Source organism: Podarcis bocagei (genome assembly GCF_964188305.1).
Source record: "Podarcis bocagei genome assembly, chromosome: 2".
Lineage (NCBI taxonomy): Eukaryota > Metazoa > Chordata > Lepidosauria > Squamata > Lacertidae > Podarcis > Podarcis bocagei.
In genome coordinates this window covers 17,420,834-17,445,114 of record NC_138126.1, presented here as the reverse complement: position 1 = coordinate 17,445,114, position 24,281 = coordinate 17,420,834, and the positions used below count along the sequence as shown (strand labels likewise).

The 24,281-nt window shown below is 46.0% G+C and overlaps 1 protein-coding gene across 1 annotated transcript in view; it reads left to right on the top strand.

Moving 5' to 3' along the window:
• Positions 1-9,064: 9,064 nt before the first annotated feature.
• LOC308580391 (von Willebrand factor A domain-containing protein 7-like) overlaps positions 9,065-24,281 on the top strand; it is a 35,376-nt gene continuing 20,159 nt past the window's right edge. The window contains exons 1-11 of the mRNA XM_081181920.1: positions 9,065-9,343; positions 11,016-11,138; positions 12,649-12,828; positions 14,754-14,829; positions 15,066-15,157; positions 17,036-17,200; positions 18,114-18,323; positions 19,606-19,744; positions 20,844-20,980; positions 21,717-21,995; positions 23,590-23,805. Of these exons, the coding sequence (XP_081038046.1) occupies positions 9,082-9,343; positions 11,016-11,138; positions 12,649-12,828; positions 14,754-14,829; positions 15,066-15,157; positions 17,036-17,200; positions 18,114-18,323; positions 19,606-19,744; positions 20,844-20,980; positions 21,717-21,995; positions 23,590-23,805 (1,879 nt within the window). The 5' untranslated portion in view covers positions 9,065-9,081. The remainder of the gene's footprint in view (positions 9,344-11,015; positions 11,139-12,648; positions 12,829-14,753; positions 14,830-15,065; positions 15,158-17,035; positions 17,201-18,113; positions 18,324-19,605; positions 19,745-20,843; positions 20,981-21,716; positions 21,996-23,589; positions 23,806-24,281) is intronic.

Sequence of the window (24,281 nt, the reverse complement as noted above, 5' to 3'; positions counted from 1 at the left end):
GCGAGGTATGTATGTATGTATGTATGTATGTATGTATGTATGTATAAATAAATAAATAAATAAATAAATAAATATTATTATTATTATTATTATTATTATTAATTGTGGTTGCGTTTTTACAAGAAACTGCCCTCTTCTATACGGCTATTAACAGAACAAGAGCTCTGTCCCCCCTCTCTCTTGGGCACCTTAACACCGGGGGAGCCTTGGAGCAGTCAGCAGAGACCAGGAAAATGCACATGTCCAAGAAGATGGAACATGAAATAGTCACTCCTTACCTGCCCAGAGGGTGAAGGAGAAGCAGAAGACCTCCAGAGGCATCGACACGAAGCAGTTAGGAATCGGTTTGAACTGCACAAAACAGAGTGCGCATAGTGTGCACGCTTCCACCAGTAGCTTCCGGAGAAGGCAAGCGCATGGTGGAAAATGTGGTCTGGTGGCCGGAAGGAAGAGGTGCTGCCCGTCCACAGGAAAACACAGCTCACATTTTCCATTCCGGGAGCCACTGCAGCAGGCGATCAATCCATCCCCCAAACTTTTCCAGCCCATCCATTGTCCCCCAAAGCTTCTGTAGCTTGCAACCATAGCTCAGCGAACATGTTCTGTATGTACAACGTCCCACATCTGATCCCTGGCCTCTCCAGTTAAACTAGAGGCAGGGAACGTGTTCCCCTCCAGAAGTTGTTGTTGTATAACTGTAATCCTCCCTGAACACTGAGCCAAGGCTCTCCTGGAGAGCTGGGGCTGATTGGAATTGACACTCAAACAAGATCTGGAAAAGCCACGGGTTCACTAGCTCTTGAGTTAAAATGTCTCTAATAGTAGGGACGCGGGTGGCGCTCTGGTCTAAACCACAAAGCCTAGGGCTTGCCGATCAGAAGGTCGACGGCTCGAATCCCCGCGACGCGGTGAGCTCCCGTTGCTCGGTCCCTGCTCCTGCTAACCTAGCAGTTCAAAAGCACGTCAAAGTACAAGTAGATAAATAGGTACCACTCCGGCAGGAAGGTAAATGGCATTTCCATGCGCTGCTCTGGTTCGCCAGAAGTGGTTTAGTCATGCTGGCCACATGACCCGGAAGCTGTACGCCAGCTCCCTCGGCCAATAAAGCGAGATGAGCGCCACAACCCCAGAGTCGGCCACGACTGGACCTAATGGTCAGAGATCCCTTTACCTTAATAGTAGGGGTGGGCAAATAAGTCCGTTTCGAGTTTCTCTCTGTTTATCCTTTCTCCAGTCTTCAATTCGGTTCTCTCTACATCAGCTTGCATTTCGAAGCCCTCATGCTTGAAGCCCTCATGAAAAGTTGGCCTTTGAATGCAGAGTGAATTGAAATTTTCTTCTCTATCCCTGGGAAAGGTGCTCTGCCCAAGACTTTGGGGGACGATTTGCAAGTCAGATTACAGTCACTGAGCTATAACGTTAGAGTGTCCCACTAGAACCAGGGAGACCTTGGCTCAAATCTCCAGTCAGCTGTGGGTGGGGTTTCCTGGAGCCTGTCAACATCTTGCAGTCGCCTGGCATTCCTTCACAGAGTTGTTGTGATAATAAAAAGAGAGCAATGTTTGTATCAACAATCTGAATATTTTGTTTTATACTTTTATAAACCTCTTAGAGGTTTTTAATAATCAAGAGTAGTGCTTTTTTTCTTTAAAAAAATGTTTAGGGGTACTCTCATTTTCCTACTCATATTGAAATACTGCCCCTCAATGAGGGCAAACTTAGATTCATAAAATGTTTAGGGGTATGCGTCCCCCCAGGAAAAAAGCACTGATCAAGAGACGTAAAAATCTTCTTAAAGAAAAATAATTTAAATGAATTTAATTAACCATGCTGATTTTTTTTTTTATCCTGAGTCCTCCACACATGTCCTCGCCAGTATTTTGGGACAATCAGCAACCATAATCTTCATTTTTTTCCCTGTGACCTTATGAGTCCGCAAAGCACAGTTTCAGGTGTTTTTCAAGTACGGTACAATTCTCTCAACAACTCTGTGGCAAACTGACTCAAATCCCTCTATAAACAGGCACAGATTTCCTCCCCCTTCTTCTTTTTGCAATTTTCCTTGGGGAGGGAACAGTTTGCTGGCATTGCACAAGCTCCCAACTGGGGGGGGGGGGGATCACGTCATCTCAGATTCTCTCTCTGTTCCACAGCTGTAGCTCTGGAACTTCAGAAAGTCCAGCCCTCCTTAGCAGAGGTTGGATTTGTGAGCAAGGAGCGATGCGTTTCCTCAGCATCCTTCTTCCAGGGTCTTGTTCTTTGCCGGAGATGCTGGTTTTGTAATAACGTACAGCACGCTGCATCCACATCTGGAGCTGGGAGATTCCACGACTTCACCACTGGGTTCAGCAAAGCGATTCTTATCTCCAGTGGCTTTCTGGTTCTGATCTATTTCCCTCCCAACTGCAGATACTGAGTCCCTCCTGTGTCACCCACACAGCCTGCCCTTCTTTGGATTCGCAAGTGCTTTTTCAATTCCACAACCCCACCTTCCCAGAAGTGTGTGTTTGCTTGTTTGTTTGAGAGAGGCTCTTAAGTGCAGGGTCCGTGAGTCGCAACAGAGCAAACCACAGGACTGAGAGAGACAGGAAAGGCCTCTGCCACCTTCCAGACCACAAACAATGGCTCTTCGCATCCACCCGAGCAACTCTGAGGAGGAGTTTTGCCGTGGCCGCTTTGATGCTAAGAGGCAACAGGCCTCTTGCACGGACGGTCACGTCTCTCTCTAGCAGCGCCATCGAGACTAAACTCTCCCCTGGCAAGCTACTGCCGCTTCTGTTTCCTTCCAAACCACAACGCTCGCACTTCTTTTCCTGCCCTCGCTTTTCAACTTGCAGATTTCCTTGTGAGGCCCCATCAATTGTGTGAAATTGGATTGCGGGCCCGACTTTATCAGCCACTTTCTTTTGTTCTAGAAGTACCTTGAGTGGATTCCTGACCAAATATTCACTTCCTTGTTTATTTATTGCTTAACTAAAGACCCGCTCTTAAAACGTCGACAGCTTGTCTTCCTGCTTCTGTGTACATTACAAACCTGCAGTTATGGGCTTGATTAATTGAGGTAGCTGATAGACTCCTTCATTTTTTATTTTAAAAAAAAATAGGGCACACCCGTTGAAATTAATGGGGAAAATAGGCTGGACCTTACTGGAGATAACCCTTTTTATTGTTGCAATGAAACAGGTGCATTGTTCAGAAGTGAGCATTGTCATTGTTCATAAAGAGAAGCTGGAGTTTCTCAAGAAGCTCATGTGTTACTAGCAAGCTTGCCAAAATGTCTGGAACAAAAACAACAAAGGGGCAGTATTTTCAGATGAATTTTAGGTCACATTCGCGCTGTGCTTTTAAAGCACTCTTTTATGACTTTGGCAGTCATGGCTTTCCCCCACCCACCCCCCACCCCAAGAACCCGGGGCACTATAATTTGTTTAGGGTGCTGAGAGTTGTTAGGAGACCCTTCGCAGAGCTACAATTCTGTGGCTGTTGGGAATGCAACAGCAGAGATCATACAACATGCAGCTGAAGTGTTAATTCTGTTCATGATCATTTGTTAAGGTAAAGGTAAAGGGTAAAGGGTAAAGGGACCCCTGACCATTAGGTCCAGTCGTGACCAACTCTGGGGTTGTGGCGTTCATCTCGCTTTATTGGCCAAGGGAGCCGGCGTACAGCTGTGGCCAGCATGACTAAGCCGCTTCTGGCGAACCAGACCAGTGCACGGAAATGCCGTTTACCTTCCCGCCGGAGCGGTACCTATTTATCTACTTGCACTTTGATGTGCTTTCGAACTGCTAGGTTGGCAGGAGCAGGGACCGAGCAACGGGAGCTCACCCCGTCGCAGGGATTCGAACCGCCAACCTTCTGATCAGCAAGTCCTAGGCTCTGTTGTTTAACCCACAGCGCCACCCACGTCCCTTTTTGTTAAGGTACCACATGCTCTGATTGAATGCATAATTCTGATGGATTTTTTCTTCTATGTTTTAGTTCAGTGTTTCCAAAACTTGTAGCTTGAGGACTACAATTCCCATCATCCCTGACCACTGGTCTTGCTAGCTAGGGATGATGGGAGTTGTAGTCCAAATGGCAGCTGGAGACTCAAGTTTGGGAAACATGGTATTAGTTGAATGACATAATATCAGAATTGTAGAGTTGGAAGGGACCCGAGGGTCCAACCCCCAGGAATTTTTTGCCCAAAGTGGGGCTCGAACCCACAACCCCAAGAGTCTCAAGTTATACACTGTTTTATTCACTTTCCTCAGTAAAATGTTATCAAGACTTTTCTACCTGGACTCTGACTGTGTTGCTCAAGTGACTTTGTTAACAATGGCTGATGGGAATTGCCGTCTAAAATATCTGGAGAGCACAAGGTTGGGGAACGCTGCTCTGCCTAGTGTGGCAAAGAAGTGGAACAGTCAGTGGGATTATCTAGGGGGGAAACTGGTTCGGAGAGATAATCATACTGAAGCTTTGCACAGCAATCTGAGGGCAATTTAGGGGATTAAAGCTGCTTATATCCAGGAAGCAGAACAATAAAATGACAGTTAAATACCAAATACAAATAAGTGAGAGGACATCCATGCACACAATGAAAGGGTAGAAAAGGGAGGAGCGTTGTTAAATAAATCATATTTATGAAATAATACAGAAAAACAAAGAGAAAACACTGAACAGATACGTGCTCATCAAGCAGAAAAGGGAAACAAAAAATTACGAACACAGCAGCGTCACAGTTTATTGAGAGTTTTGCTGAAGGACATAATATGCCTTCGAATGTGTGGTAAAGATCTTTCAGAGTGTCAGTCCCATCAACAATTTTGTTCTGGGCCATTTCATCTGTCTGTCACAATCTTGCTTAGCTAAACTGACATTTCAGTGGTAATGGGTTGCATAACGTGCTGCCATGATCAAAAGTTAGCATTTAAAGTACCTCAGTTATGCTTTTCGAAACAATACAAGAACTGAAACACAGCCGTCTTTCAAAATTCGCACTTCTCTGAAGTTTGAAATGCAGTCCTCCGGCCTAGTAATGGGTACCAAAATGCCGCAGTTTGTTTAAATTTGTGCATACCAGTGAAAATAAATGGCAAAAGTATATTACGTTAGGGGAAACTGCTCCTCAAAAATGTCTATATTAAGCAAAACTGAGTTTCAAAGATGCATGGAGTACAAAAATGCTGATGAATTTTCACAAGGATTTGTTGTTGTTGTTGTTTTTCTTGTTCTTGTTTTAAATTGCAGGCTGATGTGGGAATGTGTACAACCAATCTTAAGGCTAGAATGACCGCTCTCCGCATTAAATGGGGGGCGCCCTTTGCGTGGTTGTGCGCAGCCCCCTTGTCATAATTATACCACCGTTCTGTATTTTAAAAGCAAATAAGGGTTTCTTCATATTTGCCAGACACCCTGGGTATATGTAGAAAAATGTTACTTGGTTCTAAAATAAACAAATCCCAAAAGCCTCCCAGTAAGGGTTTATGCATGCACAAAGCCCTCTTGTCAAAAAACAACAACCATGAGACTTGGTTAAATGTTTCTAGCTGAGGTGGCACTTAAGGCCGGCTGCCAGCACAAAAGCTGCTGGAGAACCTTCTGGCTCTGGGGAGAGGAGAGAGGTGACAAATCGGCTCATCAGGCCACCTCATTTAAGCTAAAACAACAAGAGTCTTAAGCTGTCAGTTAGGCACATCACTCAGCTAACGCAAACCCGGTTTTTGAACACCAGGGCTTTTTATTTACCTTGCTCCAGGGCACTTTTTGGTGGGATGGCGCAACATTCCAACCAAACTTCCCTCTGGTGAAGAAATAAGGTGATTTCAGAAGCTGGTGGGGAAGAGCTCCCACCCTAACCCATTGCCCTTGCAGCTTACTTGGAGTAGGGCTGCCATATTTCATGAGGGGCAATCACCGGATAGCCGTTTACCTTCCCAGCGAAGTGGTACCTATTTATCTACTTGCACTTTGACGTGCTTTCGAACTGCTAGGTTGGCAGGAGCAGGGACCGAGCAATGGGATCTTACCCTGTCGCGGGGATTCAAACCGCCGACCTTCGGATTGGCAAGCCCTAGGCTCTGTGGTTTAGACAACAGCACCACCTGCATCCCTCACCAAATTGCTCTACCCCTCTTTAAACATTGGTGGAGTGCTGTTTACGAGGAGGTGGCACTGCTTCAGAGAACGGCTTGACCGAAGCTCCCCATTGCTGCTGCCACAGCTACCATGCAGAGGAGAAAAAAAGCCTGCATTTCAAAATGCAGAGGTTTCCCCTCTCCCGTCTTGCAGTGGCAGAAGCAGACAGTGAGGAATGATGGAGAGAAAACCTTCAGCTGTCCCCTTGAACATCTCTTTTAAACCACTGCAGGAGGCTGTTTGAAGGTGTGCCCCCGCCCCATCAGCTGATGGACAGTAGGAAAGCACAAGTCCCCCTTCCGTGATTCTCCAAACCTCATTTGAAATAGAATCACGGAGGGGGGTGGATGATTGAAAGGCCTCTACAAACTTTCCTGCATGAGGATGTTTGCAAAGGGCTGTTTCAAAGCCCTGCAGTTGACTTTTAAGTCTCTACAATCAAGGCTTCAAAAGGAAGCGTCCCCTGGATGCCACAGGCGGAAGGCCCTGCCCCCTGTAAAGCCAGGGGTGGGGGAGATAAAGATCTGGCTCTTTGGCCCAAAAATAGTCTCTCTGCCCACCACCATCTTAAGGAAACAATCAGGACCAAAAAGCAAGATTGGGACAGGTATGGACTGAATTCCACATATTGTTTTTAACAAACCATCCAGTTCTTTGGCTGCATCCTTCTAGTAATCATTTGCCGCAAGACACAAACCAGCCCAATTTTGCTCCGTTCCACTCACAGCAGCTTGATTTTAAATGCATGTCCACAACTAAGGTCATTAGTAAGGTAAAGGTAAAGGGACCCCTGACCATTAGGTCCAGTCGTGGCCGACTCCGGGGTTGCGGTGCTCATCTCACTTTATTGGCCGAGGGAGCCGGCGTACAGCTTCCAGGTCATGTGGCCAGCATGACTAAGCCGCTTCTGGCAAACCAGAGCAGCGCACGGAAACGCCGTTTACCTTCCCGCCGGAGTGGTACCTATTTATCTACTTGCACTTTTATGTGCTTTCGCACTGCTAGGTTGGCAGGAGCAGGGACCGAGCAATGGGAGCTCACCCCATTGTGGGGGGTTCGAACCGCCGACCTTCTGATTGGCAAGTCCTAGGCTCTGTGGTTTTTTTAAAAAAGTATAATAGCTCTCCTGTATCATTTTATAGGATGCCATGCCAATCAGTGTGTAAACAATACTGAGCTAGATTTTAAAAGGGGTGTTGTAATATGTTTGCACCAACGTTCACCTGTGCAAAGGTCTGGATTGGGCCTGATGCCAGCTGCCAAAAGCAGTGAGACTGGCTCAACCCTTCCTCACAAATTGCACACCAACGTGCATTAATCATAATGCGTAGCTTGGCTGCTACGTACGCAAAAAGGTACTTTGGCCAAAAACGCCAGTTAATGCAACTCTTCAGTGAAAAGGAAGTATTTTGCAGGATAATGGATTTGAGACAAAGTTGGCAAGGTCCTCTGATTCCTTACAACCCATACCTGGGAATGCTTCACAGGCCAACTGGGAGAACCAGTAAATCTTTGTAGGCAAAGAACCAGAAGGCTGAACTATCAAACAGGGCTCCTTTATTCTCACAGTGTTGCCCTTGGGTGTTGATATGTCTATACTCACTATTAGCCTTCTTTATATGAGAAGCAAATAAAGCATAAAACTGATCCATGTAATTGTAAATCAATCAATGTAAAGGTAAATAATTGCTAATGTAAAGGTAAAGAATTGCTTAGAAGTATCTTATTCAAAAATGCCTCCCTTACTATAGACAGGAGTGCCTGGCGTGCTCTGGTCCATGGGGTCACGAAGAGTCGGGCACGACTAAACGACTAAACAACAACAACAAACTATAGAGGAATATTTGGAGTCATTGGGAGAGTCAAAATGGCTTCAGGATTGCTCTCCCATACTATGTCAGACACATGGTTGATATATTTAAATATGTGTGCATTTAGGAATATTTATTCTATGTACGAGACCTTAAAATTCTTACACCATGATGATGCGTTTTCTCCTTGGGGGCATTATGTAAGGGGCAGGAGCGGGTCAGCAATAAATAAGTCTTTCTTAGAAGAAGCAAGGTCTGCTCAGGAGTGGCAGATCTGACTTTTAGAAGACATCTGAAAGCAGCCCTGTTTAGGGAAGTTTTTTATGTTTGATGTTTTATCATGTTTTTAATATTCTGTTGGGAGCCTTCCAGAGCTGCTGGGGAAACCCAGCCAGATTGGCGTGGTATAAATAATAAATTTGTTGTTGTTGTTGTTGTTACAGTGGACGCTCGGGTTGTGAACATGATCCGTGCAGGATGCACGTTTGCAACCCGCAGCGTTCGCAACCCGCAGTGGTGGTCTGCGCACGCGCAGGTTGCAATTTGGCACTTCTGCGCATGCGCAAAGCGCAATTTAGTGCTTCTGAGCATGTGTGACCGCCGAAACGCGAAAGTAACCCGTTCCAGTCATAGCTGTCAACTTTTCCCTTTTCTTGCGAGGAATCCTATTCGGAATAAGGGAATTTCCCTTTAAAAAAGGGAAACATTGACAGCTATGCTTCCGGTACTTCCGGGTTTCAGCGGGTCTGTCACCCGAAAAAAACGTAACCTGAAGCCTCTGTAACCTGAGATATGACTGTATTATTATTAGGACTTTTTTTAAACAACAACACGTATTTGCAAAGTGATGTGGAAAGGCAGAGATCTCAACTCAAGACTGGGGGAAAAGGAAAAACAGAGAGATACCAAAACCGTCAGACTCACCCATCACTATCTGTAAAGTATCCCCCTTTCATATGGGAGGTTGTGGTGCTTTGTGGCCAAGCAGTAATGGTTTGGGAGAGAGGTTTTTCCTGGAATCCTTTGCCTGGCTGCTGTACACGTAGGAGGAACTGAACTGAACAGGTGGGGGATTTCCCCTCTTCAGGCTCAAAAGCTATTTAACTGGCAGAGCAGAGGAAGGCACAGGATCTCTTTCCTGCCCCCGATGCAAAGCATGCTGCTTCCTGTGGGCATCACTGTGCTCCTCTGCCTGGGCACCGTGAGCGGGTTCCTCCCCAACCACGAATCGGGGGGCATCGATTCGACAGTCTTCACAGATGCAGACATCACAGAAGAAGGGGTCCTTCGGGCTGTTGCCCATTACATGGAGACGAACCCACTGCCCGGAAGATCTCCCATGGCCCCGGGAGAGCTGGAAAACATGAAATCGCTGACAGCAACTGAACTCTTCAGGGCCTTTTTCAAAGGTAGGCTTGGAAAACAGGAGTGTGAAGACTAGATTTCATGGCCCTCGCAGAGGATTGCTTCTGCGCAGCCTATTCCTTTTCTATATCTCCACTGCTTCTTTTCTTTTTTTATTAATTTTAACATATAAACTATAAAACGTACCACAAAACTTATCACTTATACAATCTTTTTAGGCTTCCATCAGCACCTCTGATGATCCACCGTTTTAACCACTTCTTAGGCATTTCTTAACTTTATATTGCCTTTACATCTCTTAACAAATCATCCTCCCCCTTCTCCATTTTTACAACACGTCTAATAATACTCCTCACAAAATTTCTTGCAACCCTACGAACGTCGCCTGTTCTTTCGAATCCTTCCTGTTAGTTTATCTAATTCTGCATAGTCCATTAACATCATCCTCCATTCTTCAATCGTTGGTAACTCTTCTTGCTTCCGAGAAGAGCAAGTCACTCTTCTTGAGAGCCAGTGTGGTGTAGTGGTTAAGAGCGGTAGTCTCGTAATCTGGGGAACTGGGTTCGCTTCCCCGCTCCTCCACATGCAGCTGCTGGGTGACCTTGGGCCAGTCACACTTCTCTGAAGTCTCTAAGCCCCACTCACCTCACAGAGTGTTTGTCGTGGGGGAGGAAGGGAAAGGAGAATGTTAGCCGCTTTGAGACTCCTTCGGGTAGTGATAAAGTGGGATATCAAATCCAAACTCTTCTTTTTCTTCTTGCCTCTTTTCACTTGTTCCCCACCCCACCCCCAGCTCCTCACCACCCACATGAAATTAGGCTGAGGTTCATAAGCGCCTGGAGGGGACACAGCTTGCCCACCCCAACTTTTGCATAAGTCGGTGCTGGGGCTGTTTTAAAAAAACACTTCCATTTTTTTGTATGGATTTCAGGGTTCGAAAACCAGTCATGCAATCTGTCCCTGTTTTCTTTTTCTTTATATATAATTGTTTATTAAATTTTCCATTTTACAATTTAAAATACTCGTTTTAAATCCTTAAGATATCAGTGGCTTCTCTTCTTCTCTTCCCATGGTTCGTTTTGCATATCATAAATCCCTGCATGTTTTACAAAAACTACACCATTCAGTATTCCGTTATTGCATCCGTCAAAACTTGTTGACACTGTTGAATTTATCTCCATACTGCCAGCATTTTCCGCTGTGTGCACAACTATTTCCCATATATTCAATAAACGTTTTCCAATATTCTTTGTACGTATGTCCTTCTTGTTATCTTATTCTATATGTTAAGTCTGAGAGTTGTGCTTATTCTGTCAACTTAAGTTGCCATTCTTCTCCAATTCGGACCTCGCTCGTTTTCCATTTTGGGGCTAACAAAACATGGGCTTCAGTTGTAGTATAAAAAGGGTAAAGGGACCCCCGACCATTAGGTCCAGTCGTGGTCAACTCTGGGGTTCCAGCGCTCATCTCACTTTATTGGCCGAGGGAGCCGGCGTACAGCTTCCAGGTCATGTGACCAGCATGACTAAGCCGCTTCTGGCGAACCAGAGCAGCTCACGGAAACACCGTTTACCTTCGAAGCGCCGACCTTCTGATTGGCAAGTCCTAGGCTCTGTGGTTTAACCCACAGCGCCACCCACGTCCTGCAATAGTAGCATACATACTGGTAAATATGGTAAGCTTTTTTGACACCTGTCCCCTTTATTTCTTGCACAGCTGATGTCTCTCCCAATCGATTAGTCAAAGCCATACAGGAACTCATCTCTGCAAATAATCAAGTGGAGGTCAACTACGCTGAAAACAGTAACTACTTCTTCCACTGTGAAAAGATTGCCCCAAGTAAGGGGGAGCTGTGCCTTGGGGGAGAGGGGGGTGGAGCTGTGTTTGGGGTGATGTGGGGAACTGTTCTTGATTTAAGAGAAACACTGAACTACTTGCTAGCACAGGTGAAAGGTACTTAATTAGCCATGCTATCTACAACAGTCCATATTTTTAGAGCTCATGCTTAGTTTATCTGTATATTTTATTTTTATTTTTATTTTTATTTTTTATTTATTTATTTATTTATTTATTTATTATTATTATTATTATTATTATTATTATTATTATTATTATTATTATTCCCTGCCCATCTGCTGGATTTCACCAGCCACTCTGGGTGGCTTATAGCATATAGAAAAACATAGTAAAACATCAAGCATTAAAAACTTCCCTATACAGTGGTGCCTCGGGTTACAGATGCTTCACATTACAGACGCTTCAGGTTACAGACTCCGCTAACCCAGAAATAGCACCTCAGGTTAAGAACTTTACCTCAGGATGAGAACACAAATCATGCTCCGGCACCGCAGCAGCAGCAGCAGTGGGAGGCCCCATTAGCTAAAGTGGTACCTCAGGTTAAGAACAGTTTCAGGTTAAGAACGGACCTCCAGAACGAATTAAGTTCTTAACCCGAGCTACCACTGTACAAGGCTGCCTTCAGATGTCATCTAAAAGTTGTGTAGTTCTTTATCTCCTTGACATCTGACGGGAGGACGTTCCAAAGGGAGGGGGCCACTACCGCGAAGGCCCACTCAGTGTCCGGGTTGAGTGATGGAGGTGGAGATGCTTCTTCAGATTTACCAGGCCACTACTTACAGAAGATTTGGTTTGCCTAACTCAGGTTAGGAAGCTTCTGGCCCTCCAGATGTTCTGGATATTATCATCTCCAGTAACAGCAACAACAAGAATTTTATCATTTATATCCTGCCCATCTGGCTGGGTTCCCCTAACCACTCTGGGAGGCTTGTAACACATAAAAACAAAAAGGTAAAAAGGTAAAGGACCCCTGGACACTTAAATCCAGTCAAATGCAACTATGGGGTTATGGCGCTCATCTCACCTTCAGGCCAAGAGAGCCAGTGTTTGTCCGCAGACAGCTTTCTGGGTCATGTGGCCAGCATGACTAAAGCACTTCTGGTGCAACGGGGCACCGTGATAGAAGCCAGAGCGCATGGAAACGCCGTTTACCTTCCCGCCGGAGCGGTACCTATTTATCTACTTGCACTGGTGTGCTTTCGAACTGCTAGGGTGGCAGGAGCTGGGACTGAGCAACGGGAGCTCACCCTGTCACGGGGATTCGAACCGCCAACCTTCTCATCAGCAAGACCAAGAGGCTCAGTGGTTTAGACCACAGCGCCATGGGAGCTGGAATCTAACCATACCTGGAGAATCCCTAGAGAAATTCATTCCAAGGAAGAGTGCATGGCTTCCAGTTAGGCTTGAGACTTGACATTTCTCCAGTTTAGAAGTTAAGAGTTCAGAGGAGGAACAGGGATATAAAAAGTTCTCCTGTGTTATCTATTCCCAGGTATAACACAGATGCGAAACCTGAGGGATTCCATGCTAAGTAGCTTAAAGGAACCCGTGAGTTCATCGGATTTGGAATCGGCTCGACAAAGTGCTGGACAAGCTCTGCACATCCTTCAACAATTCTACAGTAACACCAACTGGCCTGAGCTGGGGAAAGGTGGACCTTACGATCACCTCTGTAAGTCAAAATGGATCTGGAAAACTCTCTCTTGTTTTCAAAGTTAAACATAAGAAGTACAGTGGTACCTTGGAAGCCAAATGGAAGCCGGAAGTCTGTTTGACTTCCAAAACGTTTGGAAACCAAAGCGCAGCTTCCGATTAGCTGCAGGAAGCTCCTGCAGCCAATCGGAAGCTGCAGAAGCCCCATCAGACATTTGGCTTCCAACAAAGCGTTCAAAAACCGGAACACTCACTTCGGGTTTCGATCGTTCGGGAGCCGAAACGTATGCATACCAAGGCCCTCGACAACCAAGGTACGACTGTATTACTTCAAAGAAATATAGAAGCATGCCATGGTTCATCCATTTGCATTCCAGGTCCCCAAACAATGCTATCCATAATCAGTATAAGAAATCCAATAACAGCTCATTTGAGAGGTTTCATTGCATCCTAATATAAATATCTCCAATTGCGTATTTTTTAATATATAGATCATTTGTTTAAAAACAAAGAATTTATTGCAATTATGGTAGAATTCCTCATTTTTTGCATTCTTTCATGACTTTATTTGTCCCTGACCGGATGAGTGAGCTTGATCATATGCAAAACTAGGCAGATAGGTAGCCGTGTTGGTCTGCCATAGTCAAAATAAAAAAATTCCTTCCAGTAGCACCTTAAAGACCAACTAAGTTAGTTCTTTGTATGAGCTTTCGTGTGCATGCACACTTCTTCAGATACACTGAAACAGAAGTTGCCAGATCCTTCTATATAGTGAGAAGGTGGGGAGGGGTATTACTCAGAAGGGTGGTGGGAATGGGAGATTGGCAGATAGCTGAGATGAGCCTGTTGACGACTCTTAACGACTGCAATAGGTCTTACAGGAAAAGGCAAGGGGTGAGAAGGTGAAAAATGGCTTAGTCATGTATAATGAGATAAGAATCCAATGTCTTTGTTCAGACCAGGTCTCTCCATGGTTTTAAGTTTGGTAATGAGTTGCAATTCAGCAGCTTCTCTTTCCAGTCTAGGCAAATACATTCAAGAGATTCAGTGGGAATCTGCAAGACTGATCTAAAGCACCTTTTGCATTTTTTTTTATCTACCTGGTTTTTAAAACCGACATCCCTTTTTTCCACTCATGCTCTCAGATCACCGTACAGAATCATCATAAACCTGCCTGAGCTGCCGATTGTCAGGTTTACATGGAATTCAACGGAGTCTAAAGCTGTGTACCCGCCATATATTTAAAGCACATTCCCCCTCTCCAAAAAATCCTGAGAACTTTAGTTTACTCACCACAGAGCTACAACTCCCAGCGGCCTTGGCAAACTACAGTTCCCAATATTCATTTTGGGAGGGAGACACACATGTGCTTTGAATGTATGGTATGTAAAGGTAAAGGGACCCCTGACCATTAGGTCCAGTCATGGCCGATAGAGCCAGTCGTGGCCGATATAGAGCTCCAGTACAACGTAACTGTAACAATTTTCTAAAACTATCCAATCACTGAACGTCACTTTCGATCCCTTATTTGCATAACTATCTACAGTATCCCCCTGCTGGCCCAGGGTGAGAACTTCAGTACATAACAGCGCTCATCTCGCTTTATTGGCTGAGGGAGCCGGCGTACAGCTTCCGGGTCATGTGGCCAGCATGACTAAGCCGCTTCTGGCAAACCAGAGCAGTGCACGGAAATGCCGTTTACCTTCCCGCTGGAGCGGTACCTATTTATCTACTTGCACTTTGACATGCTTTCGAACTGCTAGGCTGGCAGGAGCAGGGACCGAGCAATGGGAGCTCACCCCGTCACGGGGATTCGAACCGCCGAACTTCTGATCGGCAAGTCCTAGGCTCTGTGGTTTAACCCACAGCGCCACCCGCGTCCCCGTATGGTATGTACACAGACTAAAATAGGATTTTTTCTCTCCCATTATGTTTGCCCTACAGTAAACCCTGCCAGTCCTGCTTTCCCTGTTGCTCCCGCTTCTAAGGAAACCTGTCGCGACTGCAGCAGAGATGCAAGGTAGGAACCCATGGGCACCCATGGGTGATGGTTGAGGAGAAGAAACGGCTGCTTGTTCTATTGTGACCATGCAGGCAGTAAACAACAGAGGAGTGCTACTGATTTGTGTTGCTCCGTAACACCTCAGAGTCTCCCTCACACATAAGTGAAAATTGTGTAAGTGGAGAGCACCCTTCAAATGGTAAATTTATTTCTAAGCAGTGCATTTACCAACTTCCACGTTCTCTGTTTAACAGCAACCAGTTTGTGTGCGATGGAAACATCCTAGTGAACGACCTGCTCACAAGTGGGTACAAGTTGTCAGCATCATGCAGGCGTAAACCAAAAGGTAAGACCAGCGATTGTCGCTTTCCTGCCAGTTGTTGGGCATTTTCGTTTTCTTTTCATGCCATTGAATAATGCATGGAGGATAGGTAGACACGAGAAAGGCAACTTCTGAGTTCATTGCATGTCTGCACCTACCTCCTACATGCTGACTAAGAGACAAGGACTTCTCGGTGGTGGCTTCCTGGTTAAAGGAGTTTGCTTACCGCCCAGTCAGCATGGCCAGTGGTCAAGGCTTGTGTCCAGCAACAACTTCTGGAGAGCCACAGATTCCCCACCACTGATGTGAAGACTAAAATGTCCACCTCGTTCCCATAACTGAAGCTGATGACCCTCACTACTGTGTTTCCCTAACTAATAATAATAATAATAATAATAATAATAATAATAATAATAATAATAATTTATTATTTATACCCCGTCCATCTGGCTGGGTTTCCCCAGCCACTCTCGGTGGCTTCCAACAAGACACTAAAAGACAATAACCTATTAAACATTAAAAGTTTCCCTAAACAGGGCTGCCTTCAGATGTCTTCTAAAAGTTTGGTAGTTATTTTTCTCTTTTACATCTGATGGGAGGGCGTTCCACAGGGCGGGTGCCACTACCGAGAAGGCCCTCTGCCTGGTTCCCTATAACTTGACTTCTCACAGCGAGAGAACCGCCAGAAGGCCCTCAGTGCTGGACCTCAGTGTCCGGGCTGAACGATGGGGGTGGAGATGCTCCTTCAGGTATACTGGGCCGAGGCCGTTTAGGGCTTTAAAGGTCAGCACCAACAGTTTGAATTGTGCTCGGAAACATACCGGGAGCCAGTGTAGGTCTTTCAAGACCAGTGTTATATGGTCTCGGCAGCCGCTCCCAGTCACCAGTCTAGCTGCCGCATTCTGGATTAGTTGTAGTTTCCAGATCACCTTCAAAGGTAGCCCCACATAGAGCGCATTGCAGTAGTCCAAGTGGGAGATAACCAGAGCATGCACCACTCTGGCAAGACAGTCTGCGGGCAGGTAGGGTCTCAGCCTGCATACCAGATGGAGCTGATAAACAGCTGCCCTGGAGACAGAATTGACCTGCTCCTCCATGGACAGCTGTGAGTCCAAAATGACTCCCAGGCTACGCACCTGGTCCTTCAGGGGCACAGTTATCCCATTCAGGACCAGGGAATCCCCCACACCCGCCCGCCCCTTTCCCCCCAAAACAGTACTTCTGTCTTGTCAGGATTCAACCTCAATCTGTTAACTTAAATGATCCAGCCTAGCAATTCTTCTCCTTCTTCTTCTTCTTCTTCTTCTTCTTCTTCTTCTTCTTCTTCTTCTTCTTCTTCTTCTTCTTCTTCTTCTTCTCCTCCTCCTCCTCCTCCTCCTCCTCCTTCTTTACATTTATATATCACCTTTATTTTACAAGGATTTCAAGATAGTGTACCTGGTTCTCTTCCACCCCATTTCATTCTCACAGCAACCCTGTGAGGTAGACTAGGCTGAGAGACAGTGGCTGGTCCAAAGTCACCCAGTTAGCTTCATGACTGAGTAAGGATCCGAACCCTGCTCTCCCAGGTCCCAGTCCAACACTCTAACTATTACGTTGCACTGGCTCTTATGAAGAAGAAAAGTTTGGATTTGATATCCCACTTTATCACTACCCGAAGGAGTCTCAAAGCAGCTCACATTCTCCTTTCCTTCCTCTCCCACAACAAACACTCTGTGAGGTGAGTGGGGCTGAGAGACTTCAGAGAAGTGTGACTGGCCCAAGGTCACCCAGCAGCTGCATGTGGAGGAGCGGGGAAGCGAAGCCGGTTCACCAGATTACGAATCTACTGCTCTTCACCACTACACCACACTGGCTCTCACTTATGTCTCCTCCATTCTCTTTCCTATATTCTTTCTGTAGGCAAATGTGGACATGGTGGAAGAAATGACCCGGCCGAAATGTTCCCTACCACGGGGGGGATCAACAAGGAGACAACTGACCCCCGGCTCTCCCCGCACTATCAGTTGCATCAACAAGCAGCTGAACTGGCCATACAAGCCACAAGAGACTTCTTTGTAGGAGATGGTATGGTTCATTGACCTTTCAGCACAGGGATAAATAATACCTTTTTCTTCTTCCAGGCCTTTTATGACCTTGATATAGTTGCAACCCTTGTGGTGGTTTTAGCTCTTGTGATTTGTTTTGGCTGTGGCTGTCACTAAATTATGGGACTCCCTCCCCACAGAGGTGCATCACACACCTTCATCGTATGGTGTTTGTTGTGCTCTGAAGGCACGCTTGTGACACATGATATAGACATGGATCATTAGACACCACCTTGTTCCTGTAATTGTTTTAAACTGTTTCTTCGCGTAGCGTTTTAAACTGTTGTGACTTGCCCTGAGACCTTACAGTGAAGGGTGGGAAATAGATAAACAAAGAAATAGGCCCATGGACCGATTCCTCACCCTGGACCTACCGCTTTTGTTCTTTTGCCCATAAAGACCATGTCACCATCCACCATGCCAGTCTGAGACAAGGTATTGTCCAATTGTTATGTACTGAGTTGAATAGGATCCAAACTGCAGCAGTCTGATTGGTCCTAGAACAATAGGATCCAAAATGCAGCAGTCTGATTGGTCCTAGAACAATAGGATTCAGAATGCAGCAGTCTGATTGGTCCTAGAACAATGCAGCAGTATGATTGGTTGGCAGGAACCACCCAATCCTGCTCCAGATAGAAGTGAATCCACAACCTGATTGGCTTACAGTAGAATTCCGGAATTAGCCAATCATGTGCAGCCCATTGTGTAAATAATGTATATAAAGCAGATACTGTGAGGGGGCATTCATTCATTCCTCCTCTCCACTATGAGCTGAATAAAGAGCATGAAATCACTTTGCGACTCTGAGTATATTTCACCAGTGAAAATAGGGAGGTCCTAAGGAAAAGTGGATAAGCATAACCTGTTTTTACTCCATTGTTGTTGTTTTTCAGGGTACGGCCTGCTGGACCAGGTGGGCAGTGATACCTTTAAGAGGTTTTTCAACTTGGAAGGCTATTCGCTCACCTTTGTAATAGACACGACTGGCAGCATGTCGGAGGATATCCACCATGTCATAACCACCTGCATCAACCTCCTCCGGGAATTTTCCAGCTCCCCGGATAAACCCTTTAACTACATTCTTGTGCCTTTCAACGATCCAGGTGAGAGGGCAAAAAGGCAGAGCTGGTTCTTCCCACGCTAAGTCTGCTTAGTCTGAAATTGCATGCCTTCCTTCACTCTGCCTTTTTTCGGAGAATCCAAATAACATTGTTGCTCACCTGTTCTTTTGTTAAGTGACTTCAAATGATATTTTGGTTAAATTAATATACAGGCAACTCCCCCATTTGTGTGGGGGTTACGTTCTGGGTCATCATGCATGTTGGTGCAGCGTAAGCCCACCCCACCCCATTCTGCCCCCTCCCTGCCCCATTCCAGGACCATAAATGGTCACGCATGCCTTGGTTGCACACATAATGGTCATTCCCATAATTCTGTTCCGCTTGGTATGTAAAATAAGTGTAAAATTGCATAGGAATAGTTAAAAATGACTGCCATGTACTTGCAGTTATATATTATGTATTTATATTGTTTGTTGTTTGTTGCTGTTGTTATGTGGCATTACCTGACATTTTCAGAAGGTAACATTAGAATTCTGTGGTTTCCCCAAAGCATTTTATGTCCTTCTTCACTAAACGTACCATATTTTTCGCTCTATAGTATGCACCTTGTTTTAGAGGGGGAGAACAAGGGGGAAAAATTCTCCCCCTCTCTGCTCAGCACCCCTTCAGCGAAGCGGCAGGAGAAACGGAGCCCCTTCCATTTCTCCTCCCACTTCACTGAAGGGGCACCGCGCAGCTCTCTCTCTCTGCTGAAGGCAGGGGAGTCTTGCTCTCCCGGCTTCAGCGAAAGGAACCCGAAGCCTCCGAAGCACAGCGGGACTTCCCACTGCACTCCGGAGGCTTCAGGCAGCTATCCCTGAAGCCTGGAGAGCGAGAGGGGTCGGTGCGCACCGATCCCTCTCACTCTCCTGGCTTCAGCGAAAGCAACGCGAAGCCTCCGGAGCGCGGAGGGAGCGCTCCCTCTGCGCTTCGGAGGCTTCGCGTTGCTATCGCTGAAGCCAAGGAGCCTGCATTCGCTCCATAGGACACACACACATTTCCCCTTAATTTTTGGAGGGGAAAAAGTGCGTCCTATAGAGCGAAAAATACGGTAAATTGACCAAGCTAAACATTGACTAATCACAAAAATAATATCAGGTTTGAATTCTTCTCACACACACCCCCCCAAAAAACACGTATTTTAAGACCCCTCGCTGAAGAAATTTGCCGAAAGTAAGTTTCACCCCAAAAAATGACATACCCTACGTGACCCAGCTTAAGGTATGTCTCTGCCTGCCAGCTCTCCATTGCAGATACTCAGTCCCTCTCATATCTATCCCTGCAGATGTTGGCCCAGTCCAAGTGACTCAGGATGTGGATGAGCTTAAGACCTTGATCTCTAACCTCAGACCTACAGGTGGCGGTGACTGCCCAGAGATGTCTTTGAGTGGCCTGAAGTTGGCTTTGGAACACAGCTTGCCAAGGTAATAGACCTGGCCTTTCCCGCCTTATTCCCAACATAAATATTCCCGTTACCTTCATTCCTCCATTCCTAGTACCTTTGCTTGAGGACCTAGAAGTCACTCCACTCATTCTCCCTTGCGACCTGGAACTTCTTCCCAGGTCATCTCCTTGTGGTCACCTCTATTCTTTCAAATCCCCACCACCACCAGTTAAGCCTTCAAAACTCCAGTCCTCCCCCACCTGCCCCCAACAACTATGGTGCCCAAGTATGTATTGAGTGGCCATGTTCCAACGATCATACCTCCATTAAATAAGCTGCGGTAGGAAGGAGCCTCATGAACATGCGCTCAACCCCTTTATGTGTACCAGAAAATTAACCAGTTAATTTCCCATTAAGCTCTAGAACATAAGAAGAGGTCTACTGGATCAGACCAGAGGCCGATCTAGTCCAGCATCTCACTGCTGGACTATGGGAAGTCCAGACACAAGACATGGGCGCATTAGCCCTTCCTCTGATCCTGAATCACTGCTATCAGCCTCCAATAGCCTCAGGAATTTCTCTAATCTCCTTTGAACACTACCTCTTTGTTGTAGATACAGATAGGTAGCCGTGTTGGTCTGCCATAGTCAAAATAAAAAAATTCCTTCCAGTAGCACCTTAAAGACCAACTAAGTTAGTTCTTGGTATGAGCTTTCGTGTGCATGCACACTTCTTCAGATACAGAGATACTTCAGATTGTATCTGAAGAAGTGTGCATGCACACGAAAGCTCATATCAAGAACTAACTTAGTTGGTCTTTAAGGTGCTACTGGAAGGAATTTTTTTATTTTGTCTTTGTTGTAGAGAATTCCATGGTTTAGCTATGCACAGCATGAAGAAGACCTTCATGCCCCAACATTCAGCTTTGTTTGATGGCCTCTTGTTCTGGTATCAGTGTGGGACCCCTCCGGCGGGTAGAAAAACCGCTCTCTCTATTCGCTTTGGAACATGCCTTGGTATTACACCTACTTTGAACTAGGGTTTGATATCCTGACTTCTTCAGAAGGCATTAACCATCGGTTCGGTCAAAATGGAAAACTCTAGTTAGCTTCCTGATTTGTTCTCTTCCTTGCACAAAGGTCCAAGATCTACACCTTTACTGATGCTGGAGCCAAAGATGAGCACCTGAAAGATGAAGTCCAGGTCCTACTTGATTCATCCGGGTCTGAAGTGAATTATGCTCTCACAGGGTATTGCTCTAGCCGGAAACGCAGAAGTATGTATAGCTCTTGGCAAGCAATGAGAAAGAGGGCATTTTTATTGGTGGGAGAGTGTTCCACAAATAGAAGGGTGGGATCCTTGAGAAATCAGCAGGCCCACCTCCCAACTTATGCCAATATAATTCTTCTCTGGTGATCATTCGTAGCCAAGTATGATGGTCTTCCATAAACACAGTTTTAACAATGAGTCCATAAGTGACTGTGGAGGCCAATTCTGGATCCACAGTAGTTTCCAGGTGGGAGTTGATCACAGTGAGGGTTTGCCAAACGTGCCTTCCTCTTAGCGCATTTCTCGTCCTGAGTTTGAGTGTCTTCGAAGCCCATGGCACCTTTGGTAAAGACTGTTCTCCAATTGGAGCACTCACAGGCCAGTGTTTCCCAGTTTTCGGTGTTTATACTACAATTTTTAAGATTTGCCTCAAGAGAATCTTTAAACCTCTTTTGTTGACCACCAGCATTACACTTTCCATTTTTAAGTTCGGAATAGAGTAGTTGCTTTGGAACACGATCATCAAGTATCTGCACAACATGACCAGTCCAGCGAAGTTGATGTTGAAGAATCATTGCTTCTACACTGGTGATCTTTGCTTCTTCCAGTACACTGGCATTAGACAGGCAAACCTTATAAGCAACTGCTGCCAAAACACCCACTGTGGTTTGCCTTTCCTCCTGTGAACACAGAAGAGAAGGAGGCCAGGTTTTGAGACAAAAACCCATCCTTTCTCTCCACAGGTGCTGCCAAAGAGGCTTCTGGGAGAAGTTATGCTAACATCTATGAAGAACTAGCTGCTTATTCCGGAGGCTTCTATGTGATGACCACCAAAGGCGAACTCGACCAGGTCTTGGGCATCATGGAGCTGTCTCTGAATGCCGCCCCGGTTACGGTGGCCCATAAGCAATTGGATGGGTCTCAGTGCTCCTTCCATGTGGATGAGACCCTCACAGAAATCACAGTCTCCGTCAAGAGCTTGCACTCTTTGGATTTCACCATTACTGTGAGGCAACCTTCAGGTACAGCTTGTTCAGAGAATGAAGCAGAGAGCTTTCCTGCAAAAGTAGGGTGGGGGGAATGAAAATTGTGGAGAGTTTTGTGTGGTTTGCCAAATCATCCTCTACGCAAATAATGGTGAACACTTTTTGGCCTGAGGGCTGTGTTTTGGGCTTTTGGGCTACCGTCCAGGGACCCCACGTCAGCGACAGGCAAAGCGAGAGGAGAGCATTGGCAGTAAATGTTACCTTTGTGCAGTTAAGAGAGCTTCTACACACATTCACAGGCCTACATCTCTATCAACCACCCAGGGAAATGAGGGGCATGATCAGAGTTCAAAAACATTTAAGCAAGAGGGGTGGGTACTCAAGGAAGGCATATCCTCCAACATATCTCTGATGAAAATAGGGACGTCTTATTCCATAATAATAATTTTATTATTTACACCCCGCCCATCTGACTGGATCTACCCCAGCCACTCTGGGGGCTGGCGGTGGTCCCACCAGACAGCAGCTGCTCCAGCCCCCAGCAACAACCTGTGACGCTTGCCCTGGACATCAAGAAAGGGAATACCTAGGTGCACAATAGGGAATTTGAAGCTGGGTGGCTCCAGTGCAAGTCTGACACTCTAGCCCAGGCATCCCCAAACTCTGCCCGCCAGGTGTTTTGGGACTACAATTCCCACAATCCCTGACCACTGGTCCTGTTAGTTAGGGATGATGGGAGTTGTAGTCCCAAAACACCTGGAGGGCCGAGTTTGGGGGTGCCTGCTCTAGCCACTCTAGCCACCTGAATCATACTGGGATCTTTAAATCAAACTGGCTCTTTGGATTTAAGGGAAACCTGAAAAAAAATTATTATCATTTTGTTAAAAAAGAAAAAGAAAGGAGAGAGAGGAGGAGAACATAACACTGTATTTATTTTTTAAAGAACTCATGTTTGTTTGCTGCAGGGTTTTCTTTATTATGAATCAATTAATTTTTATTATTTTATTATTAACTAATTAATATTTTCCCGATTTCATGAGGGGACTCCCCCCAAAGCATAATACAATAAATGTATGTTAAGGGGAAGGTATGTTGAGCATAACAACCAGCTGTGGTGCACATTCACCAGCCCTCGTGGAGAATGTGCTTACTTCCCAGTCAAATATACTGTATTTTTTGCTCTATAAGACTCACTTTTTCCCTCCTAAAAAGTAAGGGGAAATGTGTGTGCGTCTTATGGAGCGAATGCAGGCTGCGCAGCTATCCCAGAAGCCAGGACAACAAGAGGGATTGCTGCTTTCCCTGCGCAGCGATCCCTCTTGCTGTTCTGGCTTCTGAGATTCAGAATATTTTTTTTCTTGTTTTCCTCCTCCAAAAACTAGGTGCATCTTGTGGTCTGGTGCGTCTTATAGAGCGAAAAATACGGTACATAGTCTTCAACAGGGCTTGGAGAACTTGCATTTATTGAGGGTGTGAAGCAGGGGCAGTAAAGAGTGTGGCCAGAAGAGAGGTTATTGACTGTGGAGAGGGACAAACAAGGAGGACTGCATTTGTCCACCGGGCCTGACATTCCCCACCCCTGCTCTGCCCCTCCTGCAACCTTGTCTGTCTTTGTGTCATCCTGTAGCAGGTGTCTCGCCATCCACTCACACAGTGATCAACACAGCCAGCCACAAGATTGTGAAGGTGTCCCCCATCCCTGAGCGGGGCATGTGGACCGTGACTGTCTCTCCCAGTGGCTCCTACGAGCTGGAAATCGGAGGCAAGAGCTTGCTAGACATATCCTACCAGATTATGCAGAAGCAGAAAGAGTATGTGCTTCCGGTCCAGGGAAAACCTGTGAAAGGTAAGTTTGGGGGGATTTGAAGCAGCCATACTGAGGGCAGGAGTATCTGATGTTGTTGTTTAAAGCTTTAAAAGGGTAAAGGGACCCCTAACCCTTTACCCTTTGTCCGGTCGTGGTCAACTCTGGGGTTGTGGCGCTCATCTTGCCTTTATTGGCCAAGGGAGCTGGCGTATAGCTTCCGGGTCATGTGGCCAGCATGACTAAGCTGCTTCTGGCGAACCAGAACAGCGCACGGAAACACCGTTTACCTTCCCGCTGGAGTGGTACCTATTTATCTACTTGCACTTTTACGTTCTCTCGAACTGCTAAGTTGGCAGGAGCAGGGACCGAGCAACGGGAGCTCACCTCGTCGCGGGGATTCGAACCGCCGACCTTCTGATCGGCAAGTCCTAGGCTCTGTGATTTAACCCACAGCGCCACCCGCATCCCTGTTTAAGGCTTACAAAGCACCTAAAGAGTTGTACAGATAGTAAGGG